The sequence below is a fragment of the Meleagris gallopavo genome, chromosome 8 (assembly GCF_905368555.1).
Source record: "Meleagris gallopavo chromosome 8, MGAL_WU_HG_1.1, whole genome shotgun sequence".
NCBI classification, from domain to species: domain Eukaryota; kingdom Metazoa; phylum Chordata; class Aves; order Galliformes; family Phasianidae; genus Meleagris; species Meleagris gallopavo.
Genome location: NC_139411.1, coordinates 29,632,766 through 29,657,775, shown reverse-complemented (window position 1 = coordinate 29,657,775; position 25,010 = coordinate 29,632,766). Strand labels below are relative to the sequence as shown.

At 43.1% G+C, this 25,010-nt stretch overlaps 1 protein-coding gene across 2 annotated transcripts; it reads right to left on the bottom strand.

Annotated features, from left to right (window-relative positions):
- Positions 1-3,254: 3,254 nt before the first annotated feature.
- BAG3 (BAG cochaperone 3) lies at positions 3,255-21,788 on the bottom strand. 2 transcript variants are annotated; one of them, XM_085229603.1, is made up of 4 exons: positions 21,499-21,788; positions 9,767-10,120; positions 7,366-7,698; positions 3,255-4,579 (listed from the first exon to the last, which is right to left on the bottom strand). In XM_085229603.1, the coding sequence occupies exons 1-4, from the start codon at positions 21,667-21,669 to the stop codon at positions 3,806-3,808; spliced, it is 1,632 nt and encodes a 543-aa protein (XP_085085729.1). In that variant the 5' UTR covers positions 21,670-21,788; the 3' UTR covers positions 3,255-3,805. The 2 variants fall into 2 exon arrangements, with proteins under 2 accessions (XP_085085729.1, XP_085085728.1); XM_085229602.1 differs by having other exon boundaries at positions 7,315-7,698; positions 21,499-21,787.
- Positions 21,789-25,010: the final 3,222 nt, after the last annotated feature.

The window sequence follows — 25,010 nt, the reverse complement described above, 5'->3', positions numbered from 1 at the left end:
TAAAATAAACAGGCAAGTCTGTTTGGATCTCCTACACCATTGTGAGATGCTTCTCATAAAAGGTGGAAGTGCCAATAAAATCATTTTACTGATGCTATAATTATTCTATTCAAACTTCATTAATGACAGTATTATGTGTCTGAAGAAACATTCGGATTTTAAATTTAATGTTATGTTAAATAGAGGAAATCATATTTTTAAGAATGAGCACAGTGCTTCTATATGTATTCTACAGCCTGCACGACTGAGCTCAGACTAGCTTTTTCTGAAAGTCTTTTCACTCAAGTGGCCCAAACTGCTATTGACCAATACTAGCTTTTGTAACAGACCCAAATATTGATCCAGTGTTCAATATTTACAGCTAATAACTTGAAATTTAGTTTCATTAGATAGCTGCATTTTGTTACTTGGACAAAAAAAACAAACAGGACCAAAAAGCACAGAAGTTACATCTTAGACTGACCTTTGTCCTATTCAGTAGATACATTCCAGCTACCAGAAGCTTTTTATTATTTCAACTATAATTTTTAAAAGAACATCCTGACCCCAACATGATATCCTTGCTAAGGATACTGAGCCAGCCTTCCCAGACTGGATTAGATTGCTGCTAGAGCACAGGGGAACGACCTGCCTCTATAAACTGTGCTGTGTTGCCTCCCCACCACGTGGGTTAGTGTTTTGCTTGTACTCTTTTCCTTCCTCAACTCGTCTGCAAACAGAGCTGACCTAACCTGAAGTTGGAAGTAAAACACATCCCAGATAAGGGACTTGCACCTCCTGCCAGAGGAAAGGAATTTGACACCAAAGAGTGCCACACTTCTGCTCTTGAGGGCTTCTTCCTAGGGGTATGCTGTGATTTGGCCATATGAAAATAGTCAAAATGCTATTTTTATAGGAAACACAATGCCTTCTGCTGTGATCGTTTAAATATAGAGAACAGACCACTGCTGGCATCTGAAAAATCACTGGACAAGATAATGCAATCAGAAAATAGCCTCAGCTTTTACCGTGATTCTGTGTACAGGTTTCTCATATCCTTCTCGCTGCTTTTAAATGAGCTGAAGCAGTGTCTTTCACTGGCTACTGGATTATTTGCATACTGAATAAATTAGATGACTGACATTGACTCAAAACTTGTAATAGGCAGCTTCGTTTTTTGGTATTGAAAATCCTTGGGTTATTTTCATTTCTGAAATGGCTATCACAAATGCAGTATGTGTATTTGAAAACCACATTTCACAGCACTTTTTTGCCACACTTGAAATGCAGTGTCATGCAGTGTAATTCAGTCATTAGCATTAAAACCTTAATTGCTCTCTGCCTAGGTTTCAAAGCCAAGTTTCCACACCTAGTCACTCAGGGCAACTCATAAACCAGGTAGTATCCTAGAAATGCAAATTTACAAAGGATTCTTCTGCTCTCTGCTAGCTAACCACATCATTGGCACCAATGCAAGGATGCAAGCAAGCTCTGCAAAGACAGAGCTGGTCAGAAACTTACGGGGACCAGGTGGGAGTCTTCACTTTACCCATTTCCTCTCTATTCCCTCATCCCAGCCCGTATGCAAAATGTGCACACTGATGTGTCAAGACAAACATGCTGGACTGCCTGTAGTTTACTCTTGAGAAACAGAGGAAACAAAGAAAGGCTATGACTCAGAGCAACAGTCTTCCAACTAGGCGGCTCCAGGGCAGCCAGATGTACTTTCCCTTATTAGGACAGATCATGAAACCTTTCTTCCTTCTGAATGGTACCTAATTCTGCAGTAGTATTGCTGACTTTAAGAATCATCTTTTAAAGAACTGCTAGCAGAAAGTAGCTGTAGCTCTAGCTTTGCTTCTTAAAAAAAGCTTTAATTGAATTTGACTCCACCTACTCTGACCAACATGAATAGTATAACATGAATCAGGCTCCCATTAGCAGCAGATAACTTGTTTTAAAAGGACAGCACCTGTTCAACTTCCTGTAAATAGCACGTTTTTATGACTGCAATCTAAATTTCCACATTCCCATCTCATCTAATGAGGTGGTTTTGATCTAAAGTACTTTATTGAGCTACTAAGGAAAACCAGACTTTTGCCTCCCACAGACTTTGCTTGTATCTTGAGTGTAAGAACCATAGCTGATTTTCTTCGATTTAGGTATTTTTGTTGTATGATGTCAGAGACATGTGTCCTCAGCTGAAATGTAATCCTGCAGGAGGAATGTGTCACTGAAGTGAGTTCATACAAGAATTATGCAGGCGGATGAACTTTCACACCTCTTCTGCTGGAATGCCTGCAACACTGCTCCAAAAGTTAGAGCAGCCAAATGGTTACAAGACATTGTGTATTTTTACATGGTGTTGACTATCAAAATGAAACTAAAAGAAGCATCACTGCTCTACCTACAATTAAGCAGGCATCTCATAGTCCATTTGATATTCAAGAACACTTATTGTTCTGTTAAAATCAAAAGCAGCAATTTTAGATGACCTGTCCCAACCTATCCCTTAAAGCCAGGTGTTCAGATGGGTTCAATATTAATTTCCAATTGAACTCCATGATTCAGACTATCACTGCTTTAAGCATCTATGTAAGTTTTCTTCATATGCTGTTAACATAAGCTATCATGTAAAAAGAGATTTGTTCATTTTACAAATGAAAGCCAAACATAATTTCTGGAGTTTGGTTCAGGCTCCTTCCTCACTTGCAATCACTCTGCTTTCATTTTTCATGGATGAAACCTGAAGTATGTTTTATGTTCCTTGATTAACTGCATGTTGCTAATCAATTAAACCTACCACCAAGTACTGCTTCAACTCTCATGAAGTGAGAGGAATGCCTCTCAGTCATGCTATATACCAAGTGTCTTTAGTGGGAAATGAATACCAAGCGTTCCACAAAACAAAGTGTGTTTGGCTGGAAATCCAGAAGTAGTGCTAGTAAAAGGCTAACAACTTTACAGAACAAGTTAAAATACTCTGAAGTAAGTTACTGTAAGTCACCAGCAAATTACTTTTGACTTTTAACTCCCAGGAAAGAGGGAGAACAGGAGATTTTTAAAAAGCCAAATTCTTTACTCAATCCACATACCCAATAGAACAGAGAAATTTTTAAGGAAGCAATTGAATGGAGAAAGGCACATTTCATGAGAAAGCAGCTCTCGGACTTCGGCTATAATGGTATACAAACAGAAATCTGTCTGCTTAGAAGAGTGCATTTGAAACCGATTGCAGCTCTTACATTTCCAGCTCATAAAATCACAAGACTAAATTAGGCTTCTATATTATTTTATTTCCCTCTTAAAATATAGCATTGAAGTCCTGCACACATATAAATATCCCTACAGTTTCTTACACACTTTCTATCCACCATTGCTTAAAGTGCCCAACTGTGAACATTAATAATAAAAACATTGCTGTTACATGAGTGGCTACACTTAAAGAAGGACCAGTATTCCAACAACGCAGGCCTTTGATTGTACAAAAATCACCTGCAGAAGAATACATCCTAAACAATACACGTCAACATTAACCCAAAAGTTGTTCCTTTTCTTTTTATTTTTTTTTCCACTCAGCAGATCTAAAAGAAATTAATGTACAGAGTTTGTTTTTGAGAACACGTCTTTACATAGTGTAAGAATAAAGGATAAATGCGTTACTTTCTTTCTAACTCCCTCCTTCCCCACAAGTGTTTACTGCGTCCCAAGCTGCTATGTTGATTAAAAACCAGTTGAAAAGAGCTCTGGAAATGCATGCAACTTAAAATTCACTTAAACACACTTTAAGTTACGAAGTCTGAGAGATTTTAATTTCAGCACATAGTTATGGCTCGGTTGGATTATTAGATGTGTTTGTTGTGGTGGTCAGATTGGTAAACACTTCCTCCTTGGTTTCAGGCTGATGTCTTTCCATTTTGGTTTCCTCTTTAGCATCTTTATTACTGGTATCTCCTTTGCTCTTGACTACCACAGGTTCAATCTCCATGATTTCCTGTGGTGACTTAGGCTCTGCCAAGGTTGGCTGAAGTCCATCAACTTGAACTGGTTCTGGGACATCTTCTGCTTTCTGTTCAAGTCTTTCCAAAATGTTCTGGACCTTCCTTACACCATCTCTCCTGGCCTGACGCACATCCGCACGACCCTCGGGGTCCACCGAGTCTAGGGCTAGCAATTCTTTGGTCAAATACTCTTCAATCATCAAGTACTTTTTGTCAGTTTTCTTGCCTTCAAAGGAGTCGACTGCCTGCTCAAGCATTTGTACGTTCTCCAGAATTGCCTCCACTTTCAAAACACCTGGATGCTTTTGAGGTTCTGCTGTTTCCACCGTCTTCGATGTCACAGTTTCTTCAGGAGCAGGCCTTTCCTGCGGAGGAACAGCCTGAGGTGAACAGGGAACCTTTTTATCTGCTTTCTCTGCCATGGCTGGAGGCTTCTGAGGTGGTAGTTTAGAATCTGGTTCTTGGTAGGTGACCGAAATTGGAATATATGTTGCAGGCACCTCAGTTTCAGGTGGTGGGATTGTCTTGGTTTCAGTTTTGATTTCAGGTGGTGGAGATGGTCTTGGTGGCTCTGGAGGCGGGACTTGTTGCTGAGAAACCTGGTGAAGAAGACAAGTTTGTGTTGAAACACAGTCAACAATGCTCCTTATTTCTTTTTAAAAACAGGTAATAAAATCACAAAAATCAAAAGCTTAGTCCAAGATTTTTTAGGAAAGGTTCCTAACTGCAGGTACTCAAATTGAAATCTAGAAAAACACCCTGATTTTCAGGAGGTCTCAGTTTCTTTTCTTCTGAAATCTAGGCCATTCAAGCTATCTCAAATTGAAGTACCCATAAAAGCCACCAGATGCTCTTAAAAATCAAGGACTTAATGTTTAAAATACAGGAAGTACATTACAGTCTGTTGCCAGGCATTTGGCAAAAGTACTCCCAAGCTCCTTTTCCCTGTTGCCTTATGTCTTACAGTGGTCCAGAAAGAGCAAGAGGAGTGAGAGAGCTAAAAACAGGAATGAGAGCATTTGGAACAGAGATTGAATAGTTTTGCCATTTTCCTTTTTCTGTTACCATCTCTAGTTTTGCTGATCCAACTTTCAGCTGTGGCAGATGTAAGCAAGCTGTGAGCCTCCCCTTTTGCTCCCTAAAGCACCATCCACATCACGAGGACTTGAGCAGGCTACAAAGCCTTCAAGCCCAACAGGGGTCTTGTTTCACACTGCTCTTGTTATCCTCAGTTAGCTATGAATTTTTGTTACATACTCCTTCCTCTGTAGTGCTGAACTTGAGGTTTCTAAATCACAAAAAGCTCTGTGCTCAGGAGATCATACGTACTGCTTTTAAACTATTGCAGTGAGTACCAACACCAATCAATTCTCAGATACTGAACTACAACCCACTAAACTCTGCTCATGCCTACTAAAATGAGCCCTACAAGCAGTTTTATAAGATAGGACCTTACAGCAAAGCTCTAGCCTGACTGAAATAAGATTTCAGCAACTGTCTTCAGTATCATCAACATTTCATTCTTAGTATGTCAGTATTTCTTGAAAAGCTAGCGGTACTTTGCTAGGTTTTAAGCTCATCTGGGGCTATTCTCATTTCATTTTCCTACTTTCAAGATATTATTTTTGTTAGTGCTTATTTTTAGTGATTCCATCTTCTCAGTTTTATATGCAAAGGTTACTGTGTCAATCTTATTATGCCACAGTTACAGGAGACAATCAGTATGATTGCTACAGATATAACAGCCATCAGGTCAGAAACTTCTTAAAACTGATAGAAGCGTTAAAACCTTACTGGAAAAATGGAATTTGTGAGATTTGTGTTTTCCTTGTTTTGCCACCTCCTTGACTTACCCACTGTGTTTGTACATGATTTTTGGAAAGGTGGTAGATTCAGCTCTCATGGATTTAGATAGTAGAAATATACCCACATTTACATTTAAGCTATATATATTGGCCTGCACTGACACTGTTTTACCCATTAAATATTAGATTTGTTTAGAGAGCTCAAATTCTCACCCTTTAAAGGTAAGCTAACATTATAAACTATACGTCATTACAGACGAAATCTTTATTGTTTTGTCCTAACGCCTGGTTTTCAAGAATACTCAACTAATTCTGCTCCTGACATTTTCAGTGTGGAATCTCTGAACAGAAGAAGTCCAGGGTTGTTTTTATATCACCCCTTCCCCTTCCATACTAGGGAAGACAACCTGAATAATGTTGAAGAATTCTTGACTCAAAGGACTTCTAACTGTAGTTTAAGAATTTTTTTGTTTAACGTGAAAAAAATATACGCTAGAAAGGGCAGCAACCAGCATCAAGTATTGCTCCCAAAGAGGCAGATTTACAACTTCTCAAAAGTTTCTTTATTTACAATTTGAATCAAGATTGAGTCCTCCCTGCTGCTATGGGATCTATTTACTAATAGCATATTGCTGGAAGACAAAGGATGTGTAGTTTCAGTCTTTTTTCCTGTTTTTTTTTTCCCCCCCCACAGGTTATAAAGTATTCTCAGTTGATGAGCCTGCAGGAACCTTACAGGATCAGTTTCAACAAAGCAATTGGCATTTTAAAAATCTAAATGAGTTTTTAAATCTCTGAACTGGGAACACCAGGTATTATTACCTGCAATATGGAATGCTAGAAATTGGCACTTAGTGGTAGAAGTAGGGAAGAGGAAGCAGGAGTCATACTTACTGTGAAAAGCATTAGTTCATTATATATATGGATGAAGAGTTATTTGAAATGCCAGTATAACATACACACGTCAGTCAAGTATAAGCCTAGTCCTCAATTACTTAGAAAATCATTAAGCAGGTAGAACTTTCCTATTCTGAAGAAGTTAGAAAATTGTTCCAGAATATTTAGCTATGAACATGTAGAAGGAATAAGAGGCTAGGATTAAGTTTTGCTGATTCTCTTTCTCTATAACTAAAATTACTCTGTGCATTTGATGCTCTCCTGAGTGGTTCTAAGACATCAATGTGGTGTATTTACAGATGCCACAAATCCCATGGACTTGATTGGCTTCTCAGTACCATAATACAATATCACTGACCTCAGAGTAATTACACAAAATTATACTCCGAGGAGAGGAAAATCAAATCATGTACTAGAAGTGATTTGCTTAATGTATTTCAGCAATCCAAAGACTTCAGAATCCTGATAGGTGGAAAGATGGCTTGATGCAAGCTTATCTCAGGATCTCAGCAAGTTTAAGAAATGCTTTATGTGCTTTCATGTACCTGGGGGTATGAGCCACTGTTTCAGCTCTAGCCCAGTATGGCTAGCAGAGATAAGTGGAAGGTAATAACCCTCCCCACTGTACATACCTGAGGTCTGTCTACAACTGTCTGCACTGTGATGGGAGTTGAGGGCTGTACCTGCTGGGTGATAACTCTGGCAGGTGAACTTTCACGGCTTGATGCACCTCTCTGAGTGGCTCTGAATGGAGACTGTGCTCGTGTTGTCTTAGGCTCCCTGTCATCTGGTTGAATTCTGGGATATACTGGTTGGTGGGCTTGGTATTCACTCTGCTGGGCAGGGTAGTGTGTCTTCTGGGCCTGATGGTAGCCTTGTGGTGGTTGCCTTTGGATATTTTCATGGATCACAGGAATTGAAATATAGCCACGAGGAAGCTGGTGGCTTCCTGAATTGGATCTGCCAGACGACTGAGGGGAAATCGTTGGAGAATCAGAAGCTCCAGGAGATTGAGGCTGCCATGAAAACAAAATCCATTATTAAATTAACCGTTTCAGCTCATAGCACTTTTCATTTTTAAAGAGAAATGGAAACTGAACTTGTGTTCCCACGTGCAAAAGATCTACTTCCTTGGTTTGGGTTTGTGTTGAGTTTTTTTTGTTTTGTTTTTTGCCTCACTAGACAGACCACAGAAGTTGTGAGAGAGCATCATCATAACAAGTAGTAACCTGAGCTACAGCATTCCCAGCCCTCAAGTAAGCAGGGAGTGGATGCTCAGTCAGAACGTTTGCTGTTTTTACATGGCTACTCCTGTCTAAACCTGTTAAATGTGAGGCAAACTAAAGTTAGGCAAACGAATTATGTACTGCAGGCAAAAAACAAACCACACAGAGGCACACAAAGTTCAGACTTCTGATCCCTCTCATGCTAACAAATTTATTTACTTTAAGCATGTAATTTAGTAGCAGGCTTTGGCAGTGCACATGTGGCTAATACTCCTTCACCCCTCACTCCCCCATGAGACCTTCCAGCACATCAGTCCTATTGGCACCAGGAGTGATAGCTGCACTAGCGTAGATTTCTGTCAGCAGAAGCAAGCGCAGGGGATGCTGCATGATCCAGCTCCTGGTATTTCATTTTATGGTTCTGCAGCATCCGGGGAAAGGCAGTTTATTTGCTCACAGCTCACTCCCTCCTTCCTCCTGCTGTGCCAGTCCATCAGCTCACCTACTTTGCACCAACTCCAGAAGCTGATGGACTATTCTCTATTCTTTAACCCATGAAGGAGAGAAAAAAATTATTTAGGTTTATTCCATAGCTCAGTGAAAAGCCAGGTAAGACTGGAGTTAGCACAGAAGGGAGAGCAGGAAAATGGAGCTGGAAGCAATAAGTAGGCAGGCAAGGTGGGAGAGGATAGGGAACAAGATGTCTTTTGTGCTAGTCAACTGCTCACCTCTGCTGCCTATGAAGCTATAAATAAATGCTGCTTTTTCTTATTGTACATATCACCAGCACTACTGTGTCAGTGCCCTGGTCAGTTAGTGCCATGCCACCTAAGTTTGTGACAGCAACTTCTCCAGTCCTCAGTAGTTATCTCAGAGCACATGAGATGTAGAAGACTGTTCTGAAGCAATTATACTTTTGTATTACATGCACATTCCCAAACTGTATTAAGATGAGAGAAGGAAGAACTAAGCCTCCCATCCTTGCACTGTATGGATAAAGCAGCAACAACTGAGATCATCAGGAAAACTGCAAACAGAATTTTAATTGTGTTGTTCAGACACAAAAAACAGGTTTTAGAGAAATATCTACCACTGCTGACATGAAAACTTTGTGATGTATTTTCAGACTGATAGAGGCTCAATTTCCTGCTTATTTTACTTTGAACAGAAAAGAGATTAGTGCTTCGGTGTATTACGAGATACCACTCCTGCTAATTCTGAGAGATAACAGACAATCCAAAATCCTGTCTTTTGAAAAGCAAAGCAAGGAAGGTGACTCTTTTTAAAGCAGTTAATGTATTTTAACATACAACTGAAAGACAAAAATAGTTTAAAGCTGTGAATGCAAGTCTATACGCTTAATAAAACCAGAGTATTAAACTGGAAACCAGAATAGCCCCATTTCAGCAGAATAGCTGACAGCAACTCAAGTTGTCAGCTAATTAGCAACTTGTATTTTTGTGTCTCTCCCCTTGCTCACCTCTGTTTCCCGCAGTACAGAATCCAAGAGACTTGCCTGCGTTCCCAGCTTGCAGAGTAACCACTCTAAGCCCTACAACAACCCTCACCTGATGCAGGAGCACCTGCACCACTCACAGGCTCATTTACAGAGAATATTTTCACACGTTTGTTTCTGCAGAAATCACTTGATAATAAAAGCTGGCAACGCCAGAAAAATGTGAAATATTTCTGCTGAAATGACTGAGCACTTTTGTATTTCAACACTCTGGAAGTATTGGGAAAATGTAATCCTGTGGCAGGTTTGGCTTTCCAAAGGATAAAGTACTCGTGTGACATTCAGGTCATACATGGCCGCAAAGACCAAGGCAAACACACCCCAGCAGTACTGACGAGTTACCTCAGGTCCGTGTGTCGCTGGAGCTGGTGCTGCTGCAGCTGCTGTTGTCTGTCCACATTGTTTATCTGCCTGGGAAGCCTCAGTTGGTCCCCTGTGAGGGGACTCAGGGCCGGCATAGGCCCCCCTCAGAGGCGGCTGTGCCTGCGCTGCGGTGGGCACAGCTTCTGCTTTGTATCGCTGTACGCCGGGCTGCACAGCGGCAAAGTATGGGTGCTGCCTGCTGTCGATGCCCTCGTGGATGACTGGGATAGGGATGTAGCCAGCCCGGAGCTTGGGGTACACCACGTTTCCTTCCCGTGCCGGCAGCTGCCTGGAACTATCCTGAGACGGGCCATTTGCTGATGATTGGCCATCCTAGAAATTAAAAACATCACATAGCATTTGCTGGTAGCTCAGCTAACATACCACATAAGAAAGCTGCCATAAAGGTCTGTCTAAAAGCAGCATCAGCCAGGCATGAGAAGCTCAGCTCCTCAGGTCTGTGCCAGCTCAGCAGGCAGGAGAAAGGAAGCTGAACACCGATTAGCTGTGAGCCTTTCACCCCCAGTGCTGATGAATACTGGCTGAGGCACTAAAACACCACATTACAACAGGGTTTTTCCTGTAGCGCTTGCTACTTGCACACAGCCACGAGTTCAGCTGCCTGAGGTGGTACCACGCTAATTAAATGAGAGCTTGACGGACCACAGATGTTTCCTTAGCTCCCCTTCAAATCCACCCAGTGTTATAGATAACAGCAGAAAAGAAACTTACAGGATTTATCTCATCAGAAGAGCAGTATTTGTTGGTATTGTACTTCCTACTGCCTATCTAGAGTTACTGCTGCTTCATTCTGAAGACACTCACAGCCAAGAGAGGATTCACTTCAGTAGATACCAACAGAATAGCATAATGAAGAGGAAAATGCTGGGAAGGTTAGATAATATTAATTCCTGTGCTGCCCAAGTGCACTCACTGGACAATGTCAAAGCTCTGGCAAGGGGGATAGTGCTTTGTACCAAGATCCCTCACAAGTCCTCTATTAAGTTCTTCCTGCATCGGTCATTCTATTTTGAGGCCCAGCTAGGGCCAAGTTCCAGATGTATCTCTAAGTCGGATCATGTAACAAGCACCTCTGTCATTCAGAGGGTAATGTCATTATTCAGTAAGAGGAGAATTTAATAAGGGGACACATGGTGCAAGTGCTAGAAACCCTATTTTTAAAGGGGTGTTTTAGCAGTGAAAATATTTAGTTTATGTAGCTTCTGCACATTTAATGAATCTGTATAGTAACAATTAACTATTTTACCAGTAAGATTGAATATTCCCCCCCTTTTACAGTATCTCTTTAGAACCAGTTTCTGAGAAAACTGCAGAGAACGAATGCTATTATTCAGGTACATTTATAAAATAAAGTTAAGTACAGAAAAGAAGAAATTTAGAGTCAGAAGCTCTTGCTTTTGCCGATTAGAAATCCCCCACAAGCAAAGAAAAATTCTGAAGGAGGTACAAAGGAGAGGCCTAGAAGGTTCGCAGCGCAGGAACGCGGCTGGCTTTTCCAGTTACAGCACAAGGATGATCTCATGCCCAGCTCTGCACCAGGAGCCACCGTGGCCAGATGAGTCATTTTCAATTCACTCCCCCAGGAAGCTGCTCATGACTGCTGAACGCAGACTGCTCTGGTGTCTGAGGGCACAAGGACTGACAATTATCTGCCAGTTCTACCTCATCAGTGATGCCCCCAGCGCAGCCCTGAACACGCTGTGCTGCCAGCACACTCTCTGCGTCTGCAAGGACACGTGGCTATGCCAGAAAGTAAGTTTGAGAGACACTCAGCGAGTTACAACACAGGGCCATGTCAGGGCTACATGTCCACCGAGCACAGAGCCACGCAAGCTGTCGTGCAGTGAGGGGAAAATGATGATTCCACCGGCGGAAGAAGCACCTTACTGCCTGCTGCTGACTCAATGCATTCTGCACACGCTCACACCAGCTGCTCAGCACAGGCTCCGTAGTGGTGGGAGCGGGCTGGGGTGTAACCAGAGAGCTGCAGCCCACCTTTAGGCACAGTTCCCACAGCTATAAAAAGAAGTTGCACTCGCAGTGTGCATTGTCAGCCGCCCTGCAGAAAGGGTCAGTGCTGGGAGAAGAGGTAGAGGGGCTGGGTGGGCCAGCAAACGTACCATGCCCTAGCAAGAGAAAGGTATGCAGGAGCATATGCAGGAGCTACTGCACCTGGGGACAATCCCTTCAGTCTTCTGAAGTCATGCTAAGTAACAAATAATCACAATATTCAGTGTCCCAGTCCCCCTGCTGACACAAAGCCCTTCCTAGGAGCCTGGCTCCCTCCCCTTTATCTGCATTTTCAGCCCTTTTACACTGACCTCACTCTGAGCTATCTCAGCACCCTGAAAGATCTGCTTCTGTACGTTCAGCACTGATAAAGAAAGCAGAACAAGCAGCCCAAAACCAAAGAAAAAAAATCAAGTTGAACTGTTTTTTTTTTAAACATTTCAGTTTATGTCCAAAGTGAACTTTTTGCAAGTTTAGCACTTTTTTTTTTTCCCCAAGTGGAAGCACAGACTCCTCTTTAAGAACCACAACATAAGCTATGCCGTTGTAATTCATCATTCATTCTTACAGCTTCAGACAGCCTATGCTTCTTCCTGTGGAAAGTTAGCTTTTAGAGCTGGTTCTTCGTTCCAGGCTTTTTTCCTCTGTAGTCAGGTGGTTTGGGGTTTTTCTGTTGTTGTTGCTGAACAGTACAGTCAGAAGGAGTAGTCTTCAGCTAAGGAAGAAATGCCATTTTTCCCCTTTCTCCCACCACCAGTAGCTCTGAGGCAGACAGATCACAGTTTTGGGAGAGGTGTTTTCATCACAATTGTTCTTCCAGCCCCACACTGTTCCCCTCAACACGTAATTAAGATTTAAATCCATCAACAGCTGGTGACATTGGCCAGTTTGTACCTCCACATTCTCAGCATTCCTCCTTCTCTGTTCCCTCTCTCCCTACAGTTTCACAGGTTGATGAACGTGCAAAATTAGTGTTTTGAAACACCTCACACTGAGGAATGCCACTGTAACACAGTGTCTGAAGACTAATAAGCTCTTGGTTTAGTCAGAAGGCTGCAAGAGGTTCAGGCTCATTTTTAAACCAGGATCCAGTACAACACCTTGTGCACAGATATCCCCCAAAGCGAGGCTTTCAGCAAAAGAAAAAGGTTCTATTTTGTGCAGGGGAGACGAGTCTTTCTAGCCCTGACAAACTGGTTCTGGAATATTGAAGGAGAAACTGGGGTGTGTCTGGGGACAGTGTGACAAAGGGGAGTGGAGCCAAGCTCTGGAAATCTCTCCAGGTAACACCAAGAGAAGGGACATAGAAGTTCTCTGAATGCTTTAATTCTTGAGTTTCATAGCACAGCCAGGTCAGGCAGCTATAATGTCCATTTCTGCCCTCTAACAAATATGGCTTTTGCTTAATAGGTTAACAAATGTTATCTATACGAGTCCAGAGTTAACACAGAATTTATTGGTCACATTTTTATTTACATTAAAAGCCTTAGTTGTAGGTTAAATAAAAAAAATGCATACAGGAATATAACTCCTATTACTGCATGAAAAACTGAAATAATTCCTCTTCCCCTCATTCAAGGAAATGAGAAGCATTTTTATGCTGAACTTGAGAATAATTCTAAGCTCTAGAATTATGAAGTTCCCCTGAACTAGCAGTCAGCCTTACAGAAGCGCAGGCTGTGGTCATACACCACATCTAAGGGACAGAATCCCCCAAAAGAAGGAAGTACAAAAACACCAGAACTCCCCCCAGGAAGCCTAGAGATGCGAACAGCCCTGGCCTGCACTGCAGGTAGGTTGCAACAACGCCAGGAACTCAGATGCAATCCACTATTTGAAGCACTGATGCTGAAACCAACAGGGAGTCCTCCTGGCCACTCAGGGGAGAGCAGGTGCACGCATTGCTCTGTGCACACAAGTGTGGGGCTGCTGGAAGACCGCAGCAATCACACCTCCTGGGAAGGCGACATGTGCTTTTGTTGTGAGGTCATCACCACGATAAATAAAGGTGCAGCCAGCACGAGTTGTGCAACTGGAAAAAACACTTCATAGCCCGCATCCTACACTTGGCTTCCCATAGGAAGGGCACGGCCAGGAGCGACAATAAAATCCTCAAACTTGGGCACAGACTGTAAGCTCCGGCACTGTGAGCCATTGGGGGAAAAAAAAAACGCAAAGAGGTTGAGACAACTTGCAACAAAGTTCCCTGAACAGCTGTACCAGCTGTGGGAGTGGACAATAACCAAAAGCGCCTCAATGACTGTTCAAGTGGTGTTCCTCAAACACAAAAACCTGCAAGTTCATTCACTGCTTAAACTAGCAAGTGCCATTGAAGGCATCTAGATGGCTGTACCAGTTAACAGGACTGGTCACAATATTCTACACACAAATGAGATTACCAGGAAACTTGGAACACGTGGAATCTTCCTTTTGAAGCTCCCTGATAAATATGTTTTTCATTCCTCAAATGCTACAGTGTGCTACAGAAAAAGTTCAAAAACAAGTTCCCATCACACACTAGCACTTCTTAAACCATACAGACATTATTCATAACACAGTAAATCCAGTTCTCTAAAACATATTATACACAAAGCACCTTCACAGCTGTTGCAAAGTAACAGTACAAATATTTAAGTTTTTTTAGTTTGTTTTGTAAATATCATCTAGCAAAGGAACAGAAGTGTTGCAAACATTAACAAGAGAATAAACGGGTCTCTGTATGCAAGCAGAAGTCTACCAGCTTCAGTATTCTGAATAGCAGAAAGTCTACCAGCTTCTGAGCTTTGAAGTTGCTGCCTTGAAGAGTATCATGCACGTAAGAGTATCCTGATTGCTCCAGTGGCTGAGAAAGTGCCAGAACCTGACAAAACCTGATATGACAGCAAAAGTCCTGTGATGTCATGCCCAGATTTCAGGAAGTAAGGAGTACTACAATTTTGCTCTTTCTGAGCAGAACTCAACAATGTAATGAAAGTAAGCGACTGAAATATGACAAGTTCCCATTCCACATATATTCCAATCTACTTTTACATAAGAAACAGCCACTAACAGTTTCTATATAAGCACTAACAGTTTCTTATATTCAAATCTAAGAATGGCTTACCAGTTTTATTTACAATTAAAAAGTTTCATGGAAAGGCAAATCATTCACTATTACAAATGGCTTCCATATCTACTTGTTTCATTTCACTTTTAGCCCCTATTTCCTATTTCCCCCCCTTCTCTGTTGTATTATGAACCAAAACTGCACTAACCTTGCTACTGATGGAAGTCAGCTAGTCCATGTATTTGCTGTAACCTGATCTAAGTACTAAAGAGTGCTTTATACTTAGTGCAACATTATCAGGAAGTGCTTTTCATTAATACTTCTTGGGGAATTAGACACACAGCATGGGAGAGAGCCATTTGCTCCCAGCACTGACCTTTAGCTTCAGGCACTTCAGCATTTCAGGCACTGAAGGTTTTTACATTCATATTCTGCTGAGCAAAAATTGTGCTCAAATCATAGAACCATTGAGGTTGGAAAAACCCTAAGACCACCTAGTCCAACCATCAGCCTATCACCAGTATTGCCCACTAAACCATGCTTCTTAGTAGCACATCTACACATTTCCTGAACACCTCCAGAGGTGATGACTTAGCCAGCTCCCTGGCAGCCCATTCCAGTGCCTGACCACTCTTTCAGAAAAGAAGTTCCACCTAATATCCAGTCTGAATATAGATACACTGAGCACATAGATATTTTAGCAAGATATCATTAGCTGATGACTGAAGGAAACCATGAATAAGCTGAGCCTCATGAGCTGTCTCAGTAGACCTTCGTGTCAGTCACAACATGTAACCTATTTATACAACAAGCTGCTTTTGATGATGCATTTGCTGAATGCTGCCTTTTATTTCATAACATCCACATGCGTAGGCAAATAGGTCTTTTGTTCTCTCTCATATAATACAAGATGATTGTATGATAATTACAGGTATTACATTAATGTATGCTTTGACAGATGGAGCACAATGATGTCATTAGAAACAAATAATCACCATTAAAAATTGAAGAGGACTTCTAAACTTAAGCTCTTCAGAACTGAGAGCTTTACTGGAGCAAACACGTTGGCCATCCTGAAGACTACCTACCTTGTTTCTGGAATTAAAACTGCTCTTTTCTGATCACTAAAGCTGATTCTTTCTTGGGCTAAAAATGTCTATTTTGGCATGACATGATGACACTTGCCCTCTCTGCCCATGAGTACAAACTGCCCACTCACAGGAAGCCTTGGGTGGGTCAAAATGAACACACCCCAAGGGCTGATACATGGAGCAAAGAGTTCTGAGAAGGGGAGTTGCTGTCACCCATCCTGCTGGCTTCGACACATGAAAGAAAGTCCATTAAGGCACTAGAAAGTTCCTCACCAAGAATCATGAGCCTCGTTTACCTATTTGATTGCTACCTGCTTACCTAGGAAGCAGGCAGCCAACTTATTGCTTTCCCAATTAGCTGGAAGCCAGAAATTTGAAACACAGAAGGGAGTACAAACCAAACAGTGTCACAAAAAATAAATAAATAAATAAATAAATAGCTAACAACCGAAGAGTCAGTTTTGAATTCTGTAGGTTATAGAAAAGGTCTACATTTTCATCTAGAATTCATTTGAGAGGCAATTTTTGAGACCTCACTTCTTTAAGCAAGAACTTCCCAGCACTATAAAAGCATTTGCTACCCTGCACCCTATCTATCAATTATAAGACTTTGCCATTAGCCATGAAAACATGTTTTCATGCTACCTGACCTAGTGGGTGATGTCACACAAGTTGCTTCACCATCTTATGGCTCATTTTCCTGCCTATAAAAAAAAAAACAAACAAAAAACAAAAAACAAACCAACAAAACCAAACAAATATTAAAAACAGTTTCTGCAAGGTTATTTGAAGATACCTGAAGAAACAGAATGTTTCATATCTGTAATTAAATAATGTAATTTGCGTGAGCAAGCCATTTCTTGTATTTTATATTTAGCTTGGCATAATTGAGAGGGCACAGCTGCCAGAGGAAAAAGATGAAGCTTACCTAGAGAGGGATACTGTCTGTATACCACAGAGCGTATCAGATTGTTATCTGCTTTATCATGGTTCATGGTGAACAATTCTATTTTTGGTACAGGAAAAGCCATGCCTGTGTATAGGTTAAGTGTTAAAAATATGATTCCTAGCTAATGCTGGAACAAGTATTCTTTGTTTTTAGATGATCTACTTGAACTTGAGCAGAACCAGGAAACCAGTATCTTCCTTACTTTTCCTGGCACATAACTTCCCAAGCACATTACTTGTAAAATCTTTGATCCATCCCTCATTTTCAAATTAATTGGTGTCTCTGTATATTATTTCCCTGTTTACCATGTTCTACTGAGTGGGGCTTTAAATAACTACCTAAAGCAGCTTCATGGAACTTGGAAGGTTGCGTACTGGCTTTGTCCAAAAATTCCCTACTGACTACCTTGCAGCTTCTACATATACAGCATATAGAAAGTAGAATATCTCAAATCTAATGACTGATTTATTAAGAAGTGGGCAAACCACAAGCCTGACTATGACAGAATACTTATCGGCATAAGTAATGTAGAAAGCACTGCAGATAGAAGATCCAAGCGTAACATATTATGTCCTTGCACTGCTGCGAGCCACTGTGAGACACAGAAGTTCAGAGGCCACACTGAGATTTCAGTGTGCAATTTCTAATTTGGTCTACCAAGCCTTTCAGTCAATTTGAATGCGAGAAGTCAGCACTCAAAAATAAGTTCACTCCTAAAGAGATGGGAACTGAGTGACTTATGTCTTATTTGGGGAAGCAGACAGAGGAGTCATAACTTACCCGCAAGGGTGAGGATAGATACAGTTAGCTGTTCCTCAAATAACACAGAATCCATCAGTAACAGATTCAGATAGCTTAGGTTTAGGCCTCTGCATTGCTGCAACCAATAAGTGCACCACTTTTATAACTGCTCTCAGACTTGAAAGCTGTGCTGGCCGCAGTCTCAGACCTGAGGCATTAGTGAGCTATCGATCTCCACAGTGTGAGCTCAGTGAAGCTCAGCACAGTCAATTCCTTTGGTCTATTTTTAGTGGCAGCATTTCCCATTGGGTTTACTGCACGTAGAAACAACATATGGAAGGGGCATCAGTAAATACTTACACAAGCTTTGCTACTTTTTCTTTAAACATCATCTATTTTTATCAACACTTTGGGGAATACCAAGTAAACAATTTAACATCATATGACAACCTTGCAGAAAGTAAGCTGAGCTACAACAGCTCAAGTTAACATAGGAAAACATATAAGCATACAAAAAAAACCCCCACACTCAACAATCCCAGCAAAGAAATAGGAAGAACAGTGACACTGCTAGTAAATACTTTCTTGGTAAAATTATGCATATGTATGCTTTATTATATTGATTGTACTTTTTTTTTTTTTGTAAAAGTTACTTGCTATTAACTAAACAGACACTTAAAAAAATCATTAGTTTACTAGGAGGCTTTAGTGTTTCTATTAGTAAATATTTCTCAGCCATCTGCAGAGTTGTGGCTTGTTTCTCACTGGATATAATGAGAGGTTTTCTGCTCCTCCTCATAAGGTCGCCCTAGCCCCGTGACTCTATACAAATAACTGGGAACAGTTAATAAATGTGCAAAGGAAGGACGTGTTATTCTGTGAAGATTAAAACAGGCCAAATTGAACACAAATGAGAAAAAGCAACTTGAATCAGTGAATAAACTGAGCTATGTCATTCAATGCAAGATCAAGGTGTGGTTCCGTTTATTTTAAACAACTCTGTCATGGATTCACACTTGACAAGAGCCATTCCTCTTTTTGCCTGATTATACAGGTACAGTTACTGCAGTCAGCGTAGTTACGCTGATGGCAAATCTAGAGTAGGAAGACCAAGATCAGCTGCTGGGAAAACGCAGCACCTTACGGCCACAGCCAGCTTCAGCTAGAAGTCAGTTAGCTTTGGACCTGTGTTCACTCACTGCCCAGCTACAGGCGACAGCTCACTTTTTGCCTATATCTCTGTAAAGATGGAATATTTGGGGAGAGAATAAGGATTCTATAAAGGAATCAACAAAAATCACTGGTTTCGCTGGGTAACATCAATATTTAATCCAGAAAGCAGTATATCAGTAGAGTCAGTACAAGTTTTGTCTGTGTTATCATCCTTGATGAGACATGGTCTGACACAAGAAGTCAGCTTCTGCAGTTCCCTGATCACTCCTGAAACCCCTAAGCTCTCACTGAAGGCAGGCTAAGAACAATGGAACTAAGAAGCTGTCAATGTCTTGTTTTTCTGCCTATATTTGAAAGCAAGGAATTCAGAAACGATCCATTAATTCAACCATGTACTCTTAATTCTGGGCTCCAACAAATGGCCTCACCAGGTCAGTTACCTTCTGCTTCCATCATCACAAGCTTTTAGTTTCCCTTCATGCAACAGTGTGTCAAAAGATCCAGAAATCAACCTTCCAATACTATCTCTAGAAGTCTTTCTCTCTGTGACCAGTCCCAAAGCATACATGTGTCTGTTTATAGTGAGCAGTGACAGATGTTGCTGTTTGGGAAAAAGTGAATTCCACAAAAAAAAAAAAAAAAAAAAAAAGAGTTGAAAAGCAGGCACAACTTTTTCTCTCTGTAATAATACTCACAAGTTGGCAGGAGAGGAGGCACTTTTCATTACCACAGATTTAACATCAGATAGGGATGAAAATTTGTTTTGTTTCAGTCACCCACTCAAAACCAGCACTGATCCATTAGAGCACTTCAAATCCTGTTTTTATACAATTATCAAATGCAGCTTAAATGTGATTTCTCTCTTAAATGGGTTACTTTTAAGTGCTATTTCCATAACAAAAGCCTTGAATAAATGCTCTTTGAATTGACTATACTTTACGGTTCTAAAAAGCATATTTTTATTGCTGTAATAGCCAATGTTAGCAGGTGCCTCATTACCACAAGGAAGCCAGCATCCAAAAATGACTTAAAGCACTTTTCCCTATTTCACTCCCAATATTCATATCACCAAATTAGATTAAACAATATCTTTTTCTACTATTACTACCAGAATTATATGCTCAATAACAGAGTTGAAAATGGGGGTGAAAGGCTACACTGCAGCAATTACAATGCGTTTCCTCAATTGCAAACAGCACTTTGTGTGTGTAACTGCACAACGTTACGTGGCTGAAGCTGTGGGAGAACAGAAAAGCACAGCCCCTTCTGTATGATCCTCATCTGCTTTCATACTGAGCTTCCTCTTAAGGTCTGCACTCATAAAATGGGCAATTAAATGTAAGAACTTAATTTTTCCTCAAAACACTCTTTCATATTTTATTCCTCATTTTTAATGAGAGATTCTTGCGGGGGGAGTTGTACCAGTTACATTGAAGACACATTTTGGAGTTACCAATATCTTCCAATGGCTCTGTGTTAGCTGCGTGCCACACAAAAGGCTTTTCTCCCCCACAGAAGAGGTTCTGCCTAAGATGGCAGCCCAGGCAAACTGACTGATCTCTCCCCTTACTAAGCAGGCTGACGGCTCTCCCTGACGGGGCAGCGAAGCAATGGCCACAGCCAGCGCTCACTTGGCCGCGTCACCGTGATCAAAGCACTTGGCTGCTGTGCAGCAGGCTGCCAGCTCCACGCGCACCACGTCCAGGGAGCAGCTGGGCTCTTCCAGCTGACTTCCAGCAGGCCGGAGCCGGGCCTGGCAGCTGAGAGCCGGCGCTGGGCTCGGGGCCAGCCGTGGCTCCGCGCAGTCCGAGGCAATCTCTTCCAGCACCGCTCCAAGCAGCACCGGCCGGGGTCCAGCGCGGAGCGATCCTGGGCCTCGTCCTGACAGCAGCGATGGGCGACATTTTAGGCCGTGAGGACGGACAGAGATCCTACACCGGCGCTGCGATATTATGCTTCATCATTGCCCATTTTATCGGGTTGCAGAACTAAAGGCGAGGCCGTGCGTTTGGCCGTACCCAGGATGAAAGCAGAGTTGCTCGCACAGAAATGCAAGAAAACCCCACAGGATTTGTTTTTCCACCACTCTGGCAACTTGCAATGCAGCTCAAGTTTCCAGCACTTTCTGTTCAGTCACCGCGTTAATACTAACGCGGGTCACACGGCCGCAACTTCTGAAGGCTCAGAGTTTGGCTCCGAAAAGCCACTTTGCGGGTCCCGCTGCCCGCAGCCATGGACATATTAGGACTGAGATGCAGCTTTTCTCTGAGCGTGCTTACAGACAGAAGACAGCGAATGACAGACTTTGTAACCAGACCAAAAACAAAACAAAACGCCCGAAAACTCCTGACAAGTCTGAGTCGCGTCGCTTTGAAGCGCTGTACGTCGCCTCGGCTCATTCGCAGCCGAAAAAAAAAAAAAAACCCAGCCGAGCCTTCCCCGGGCAGGCCGGGTACACTTCACCAACTTTAAATAAACACCCCGTAGCCGAGGTATCGGATGATTTAATGCACAAAAAAGGGACTGCAGTGCGTCAGAGACAAAAGGCAGCTCCTGGCCTCACTGCATTGCCACGCGCTGAGCCGCAGCCCGGCCCCGGCAGCCCCCAGCCCAGCGCCGGGCTCCCACCTCCCTCCTACCCACCCACCGCCCCATAGCGCAGCCCCCCAACCCGCCGTACTTTGGCCGCGTCGCTCCGCAGGCGTGGGTCGCTCCAGGTGGTGGTTCGGCTGTTGTGGTCCACGAAGAAAGGCCAGCCCGTCTGCGGGTCCACCTTGATCTCCCAGCCGGGCGGCAGCGGCTCGGAGCCGCTCTCCGTTTGGAGCAGCGGGGAGTGCGTGGCAGCGCTCATGCCGGAGCCGGGCCATGCGCCGAGTGCGGGGCGGGGAGGCCGGACCCAGCCGCTTTATCCGCCGCGGGGAGCGGGGGGGCGGAGGCGCGGGGCTGGAAGTGTCTGGAAATCGGCGCCGGCCGGCGGAGGAGGGGAAAGGGGAGGGACGGGGAGGAGGGAGGCGGCCGGAGCCCGGCACGGCTGGAAACTTCTGGTGGCCTCCAGTGCGGCGAGGGGCTGCGGGCGGGGAGCCCCGTCTGGGAGAGACGTGGTGGGTGCGGGCTGGGGAGCAGCGCTGCGGTCCTGAATGTTACCGCTGTTACCGCTCTGACAGCTGCTGCTGCGAGTCTGTGATTCTGTGGTTCTGGTGCAACAGAACAAGAAGCCAAGAGCGTCGTCCTTGCCGATGGCTGACTGGTTAAGGTTATGTGTGTCCGGCCCTGGCAAATAGCACAAATAATGCTTGTTTCAAAGTCGCGGTGTAGACAGGCATTGTACTTCAGAATGGACTCTTTGATCGTTCTCAACGTGTCTCAGTCTTTGGATTCACTGTCACTGAGCAACATCCAAAGGCAGTGTGTCTACTCCCAGACCCATCTGTCACCCAGCTCGGTGTGCTGGCTGTGGGTCACAGCACGTCACAGTGACCACCTGCAGCCATCTGACGGGCACGCGTGGCCCCAGGTGCCTACTGACAATTAGTTACTCTGCTGAGTGAACACCGAGCCCCTGAAGTGCAGACATTCTCTGCTACAAAGCTGCTCCGAGGAGGTAGAGGTGTGCATTCCTCCAAGCAGATGTTCATTACCCAGGTGCATCACTACAGAGAGCTGCCTGTGCACACCCCGGGGACAGTCAGGGCCTTGTCAGCTCAGGGCAGGGTCACAGATTGGCCTGACGCTGACTGACACTGACACTCATCCATCCTCTGAGAGTGAGGTCTGTTTATCACACCGCTGTCCGCGATAATTGCTCAGCCTTGTTCTTTCCTTAGAATCATAGAATATCTCAAACTGGAAGGAATTCCTGTGAGGAGCCATGGGCTGCCACGAGTGCTGCCCTCAGCCTGCTCTGCTCCGGGCCCAACAGACCCATGGAGCTCAGCGCTCCTCACACACCTCTTGCCCTCCAGACACTTCATCTTTGCAACCCTCCTTTAGATGCACTTGAGCAGTTTTATGTCCTTTTTGTACTGTGGCACCCAAACTGCACAGAGCAATCAAGGTGAGGCCACAGCAGTGCAGTGCAAAGCAGGACAACCCCCTCCCCCGACTGGTCAGCAGTGCTGGCCATGGTGAACCCCAGGTACAGCTGCCCTTCCCACAGCCCTCTCATCTTTGCCTTCACAACATTTGTCTCAAGAATCTCAATATCAGAGACCTGTTCTGCTTCCTTATCTGTAAATTCTGCAGAGGAATTTCACTCCTTGTCTCAGAACAGAAAGAGGCACACTTAGACCATATGTTCTTGGTAGCATATGGCAGAGTCCTTCCCAAGTCAACAAAAGCAGCTGATTCAGATGTGGGGGACACGGATATTAAAAGGTCTTGCAGGAAACTTACTTGTGTATGCTGAGGAAGTAGTACAGATGGGTTCTGTATCTGATGGAGTGTATACAGAGAAGTGAATGGATTGCTTTGTTTTGGTGCAGCTGATAGTTAGCCACATACTTAGCAGAGTTAATAAAAAAGGTCAGCCAGTAGGTGGAAATAAAAGGAAAATTCAGGGGAGTAGCTAAGTGTCATATGCTAAATGTGGCTGTGAGTGTGTGCCTTGCTAAGAGACAGGTCAGGACATTTCACCAAAATTGTAATGGGCCGATAGGTTAGAATCTGCCTGAGCTTCTTCTGCAGGAGCAAAACCCATGGTTGCAGCATTTGGCTGCAGACATGAGCATGGACTGTGAAGGGAAAACATCTGAGTGATTGATTTGACTTGGCTGTATATTGTGCTTTTCCTCTTAATTAAATTCTTGTCCATGCTAGGTAGATTTTAGCCTCTTATAGCTGTAAGGATTGCTGAGTAGGTGGGTTATTTGGCACAGCAGTCCTGGGATTCAGGTTTTGTTGCTACACAGTGCTGTGCCATAGCTGCAACCCTGAGGCGATACAGCTCATAACTTATATGGTTCTTAGCCGTGTTTCAGACCAGAGTGGTTTGTGGAAAAGTTCATATAAGGAATACTGCTTAGCAAAAATCTTAATCAGCTCTACGGGGTCTTTGCTCACTTCTTTGTCTTGATTGGCTGATTCTAGACCAAACAGAAGATTATTAGGTGGATCAGCAAATGTTGGTGAAGATGATCTGCTTTGTCTGCTTTTCACGAGGACACTTGTAACAGCTTTGTCCAAGATTACAGAATCATAGAATATCCTGAGTTGGAAGGGAGCCATCAGGAACATTGAGTCCAACACGTGATGGAGCAGTGTGTTCATGTGGGTTGTCCCCAGGCTGCAGAGCTGCCTCCTCACCATGCTGCAGGGCTAGCTGGGGTTATTCGAAGCAGCACTGCTGTAGGGATGTCATTGTTACTCACTGTATAAACAAGTAGATACCTCTGGTATATCAGGAAATAACATGTCTTGTGGTAAGCTTTAAATTGGCTTTTCAATTTATTTTCTGAGCAACTCTCGCAATTTAGCAGATCATTTGAACATAAAAGATTTATAAGCCGAAACCTTTGTTCTGGATGAGGTATTCCAGAAGGCTGTTTCTGATGAACCTGTGGATAGCAATCTGTATGGCACGTGTCTAGAGCTGTATTTCTAAGCAGGAGTCAGTCCAAGTTCTCTGCTGGAGTCATTTCAGATTGAGTCATAAGAAATCTCTGTCAGTAAGTGCAGCAGGCACATGGAGTCCCTCAATATTCCAATTTGAGATAGATTATGAATTAGTCTACCCCCATGACTTCCATAGTTTGATGTTTCACCCCAAAGCAGAGTGCTAGGACTGATCTACCTCCCTGTCTGAATGTCCTGTTCCATGTGCACAAAACACTTCAGATAAAAGCAACAAGGTCTCAGGTGAGGATTCTCAAGTAAGGACTCTCTGCAAATTACAGCCACAGGCATGGATGGATGTTTGGTTTTATGGTTTGCTCAGAATGGTGGGTTTTGTTTTATCAACAGCACACCAAAAAAAAATAATAATAATAAAAAAAAAGAGCTGCTAATACAATTGGGTGCCACATTTCAGAAAACTGAAAATGCAGTGCCTTTAAGAAAGCATCACATATTGATGCACAGTCTGATTTCATGCTGACTGCTATATTGGTGCAGGAATTGTGCGGTGCATATAGCTCAGCCACATTGTCTGTTCACTGGAGATACAAGAGTAACATGGGAATTATTTGACATATAAAT

What these genes read in the sequence shown, in the direction of transcription:
- BAG3 (XM_085229602.1), bottom strand. Translation starts at nt 21,669, where the DNA reads ATGAGCGCTGCCACGCACTCCCCGCTGCTCCAAACGGAGAGCGGCTCC. An exon ending in TGCGGAGCGACGCGGCCAAA is followed by an intron (nt 10,121 to 21,498) that starts GTACGGCGGGTT and finishes TTTAATTTCTAG; the next exon opens with GATGGCCAATCATCAGCAAA. An exon ending in CAGTTGTAGACAGACCTCAG is followed by an intron (nt 4,580 to 7,314) that starts GTATGTACAGTG and finishes CTTCTTCACCAG; the next exon opens with GTTTCTCAGCAACAAGTCCC.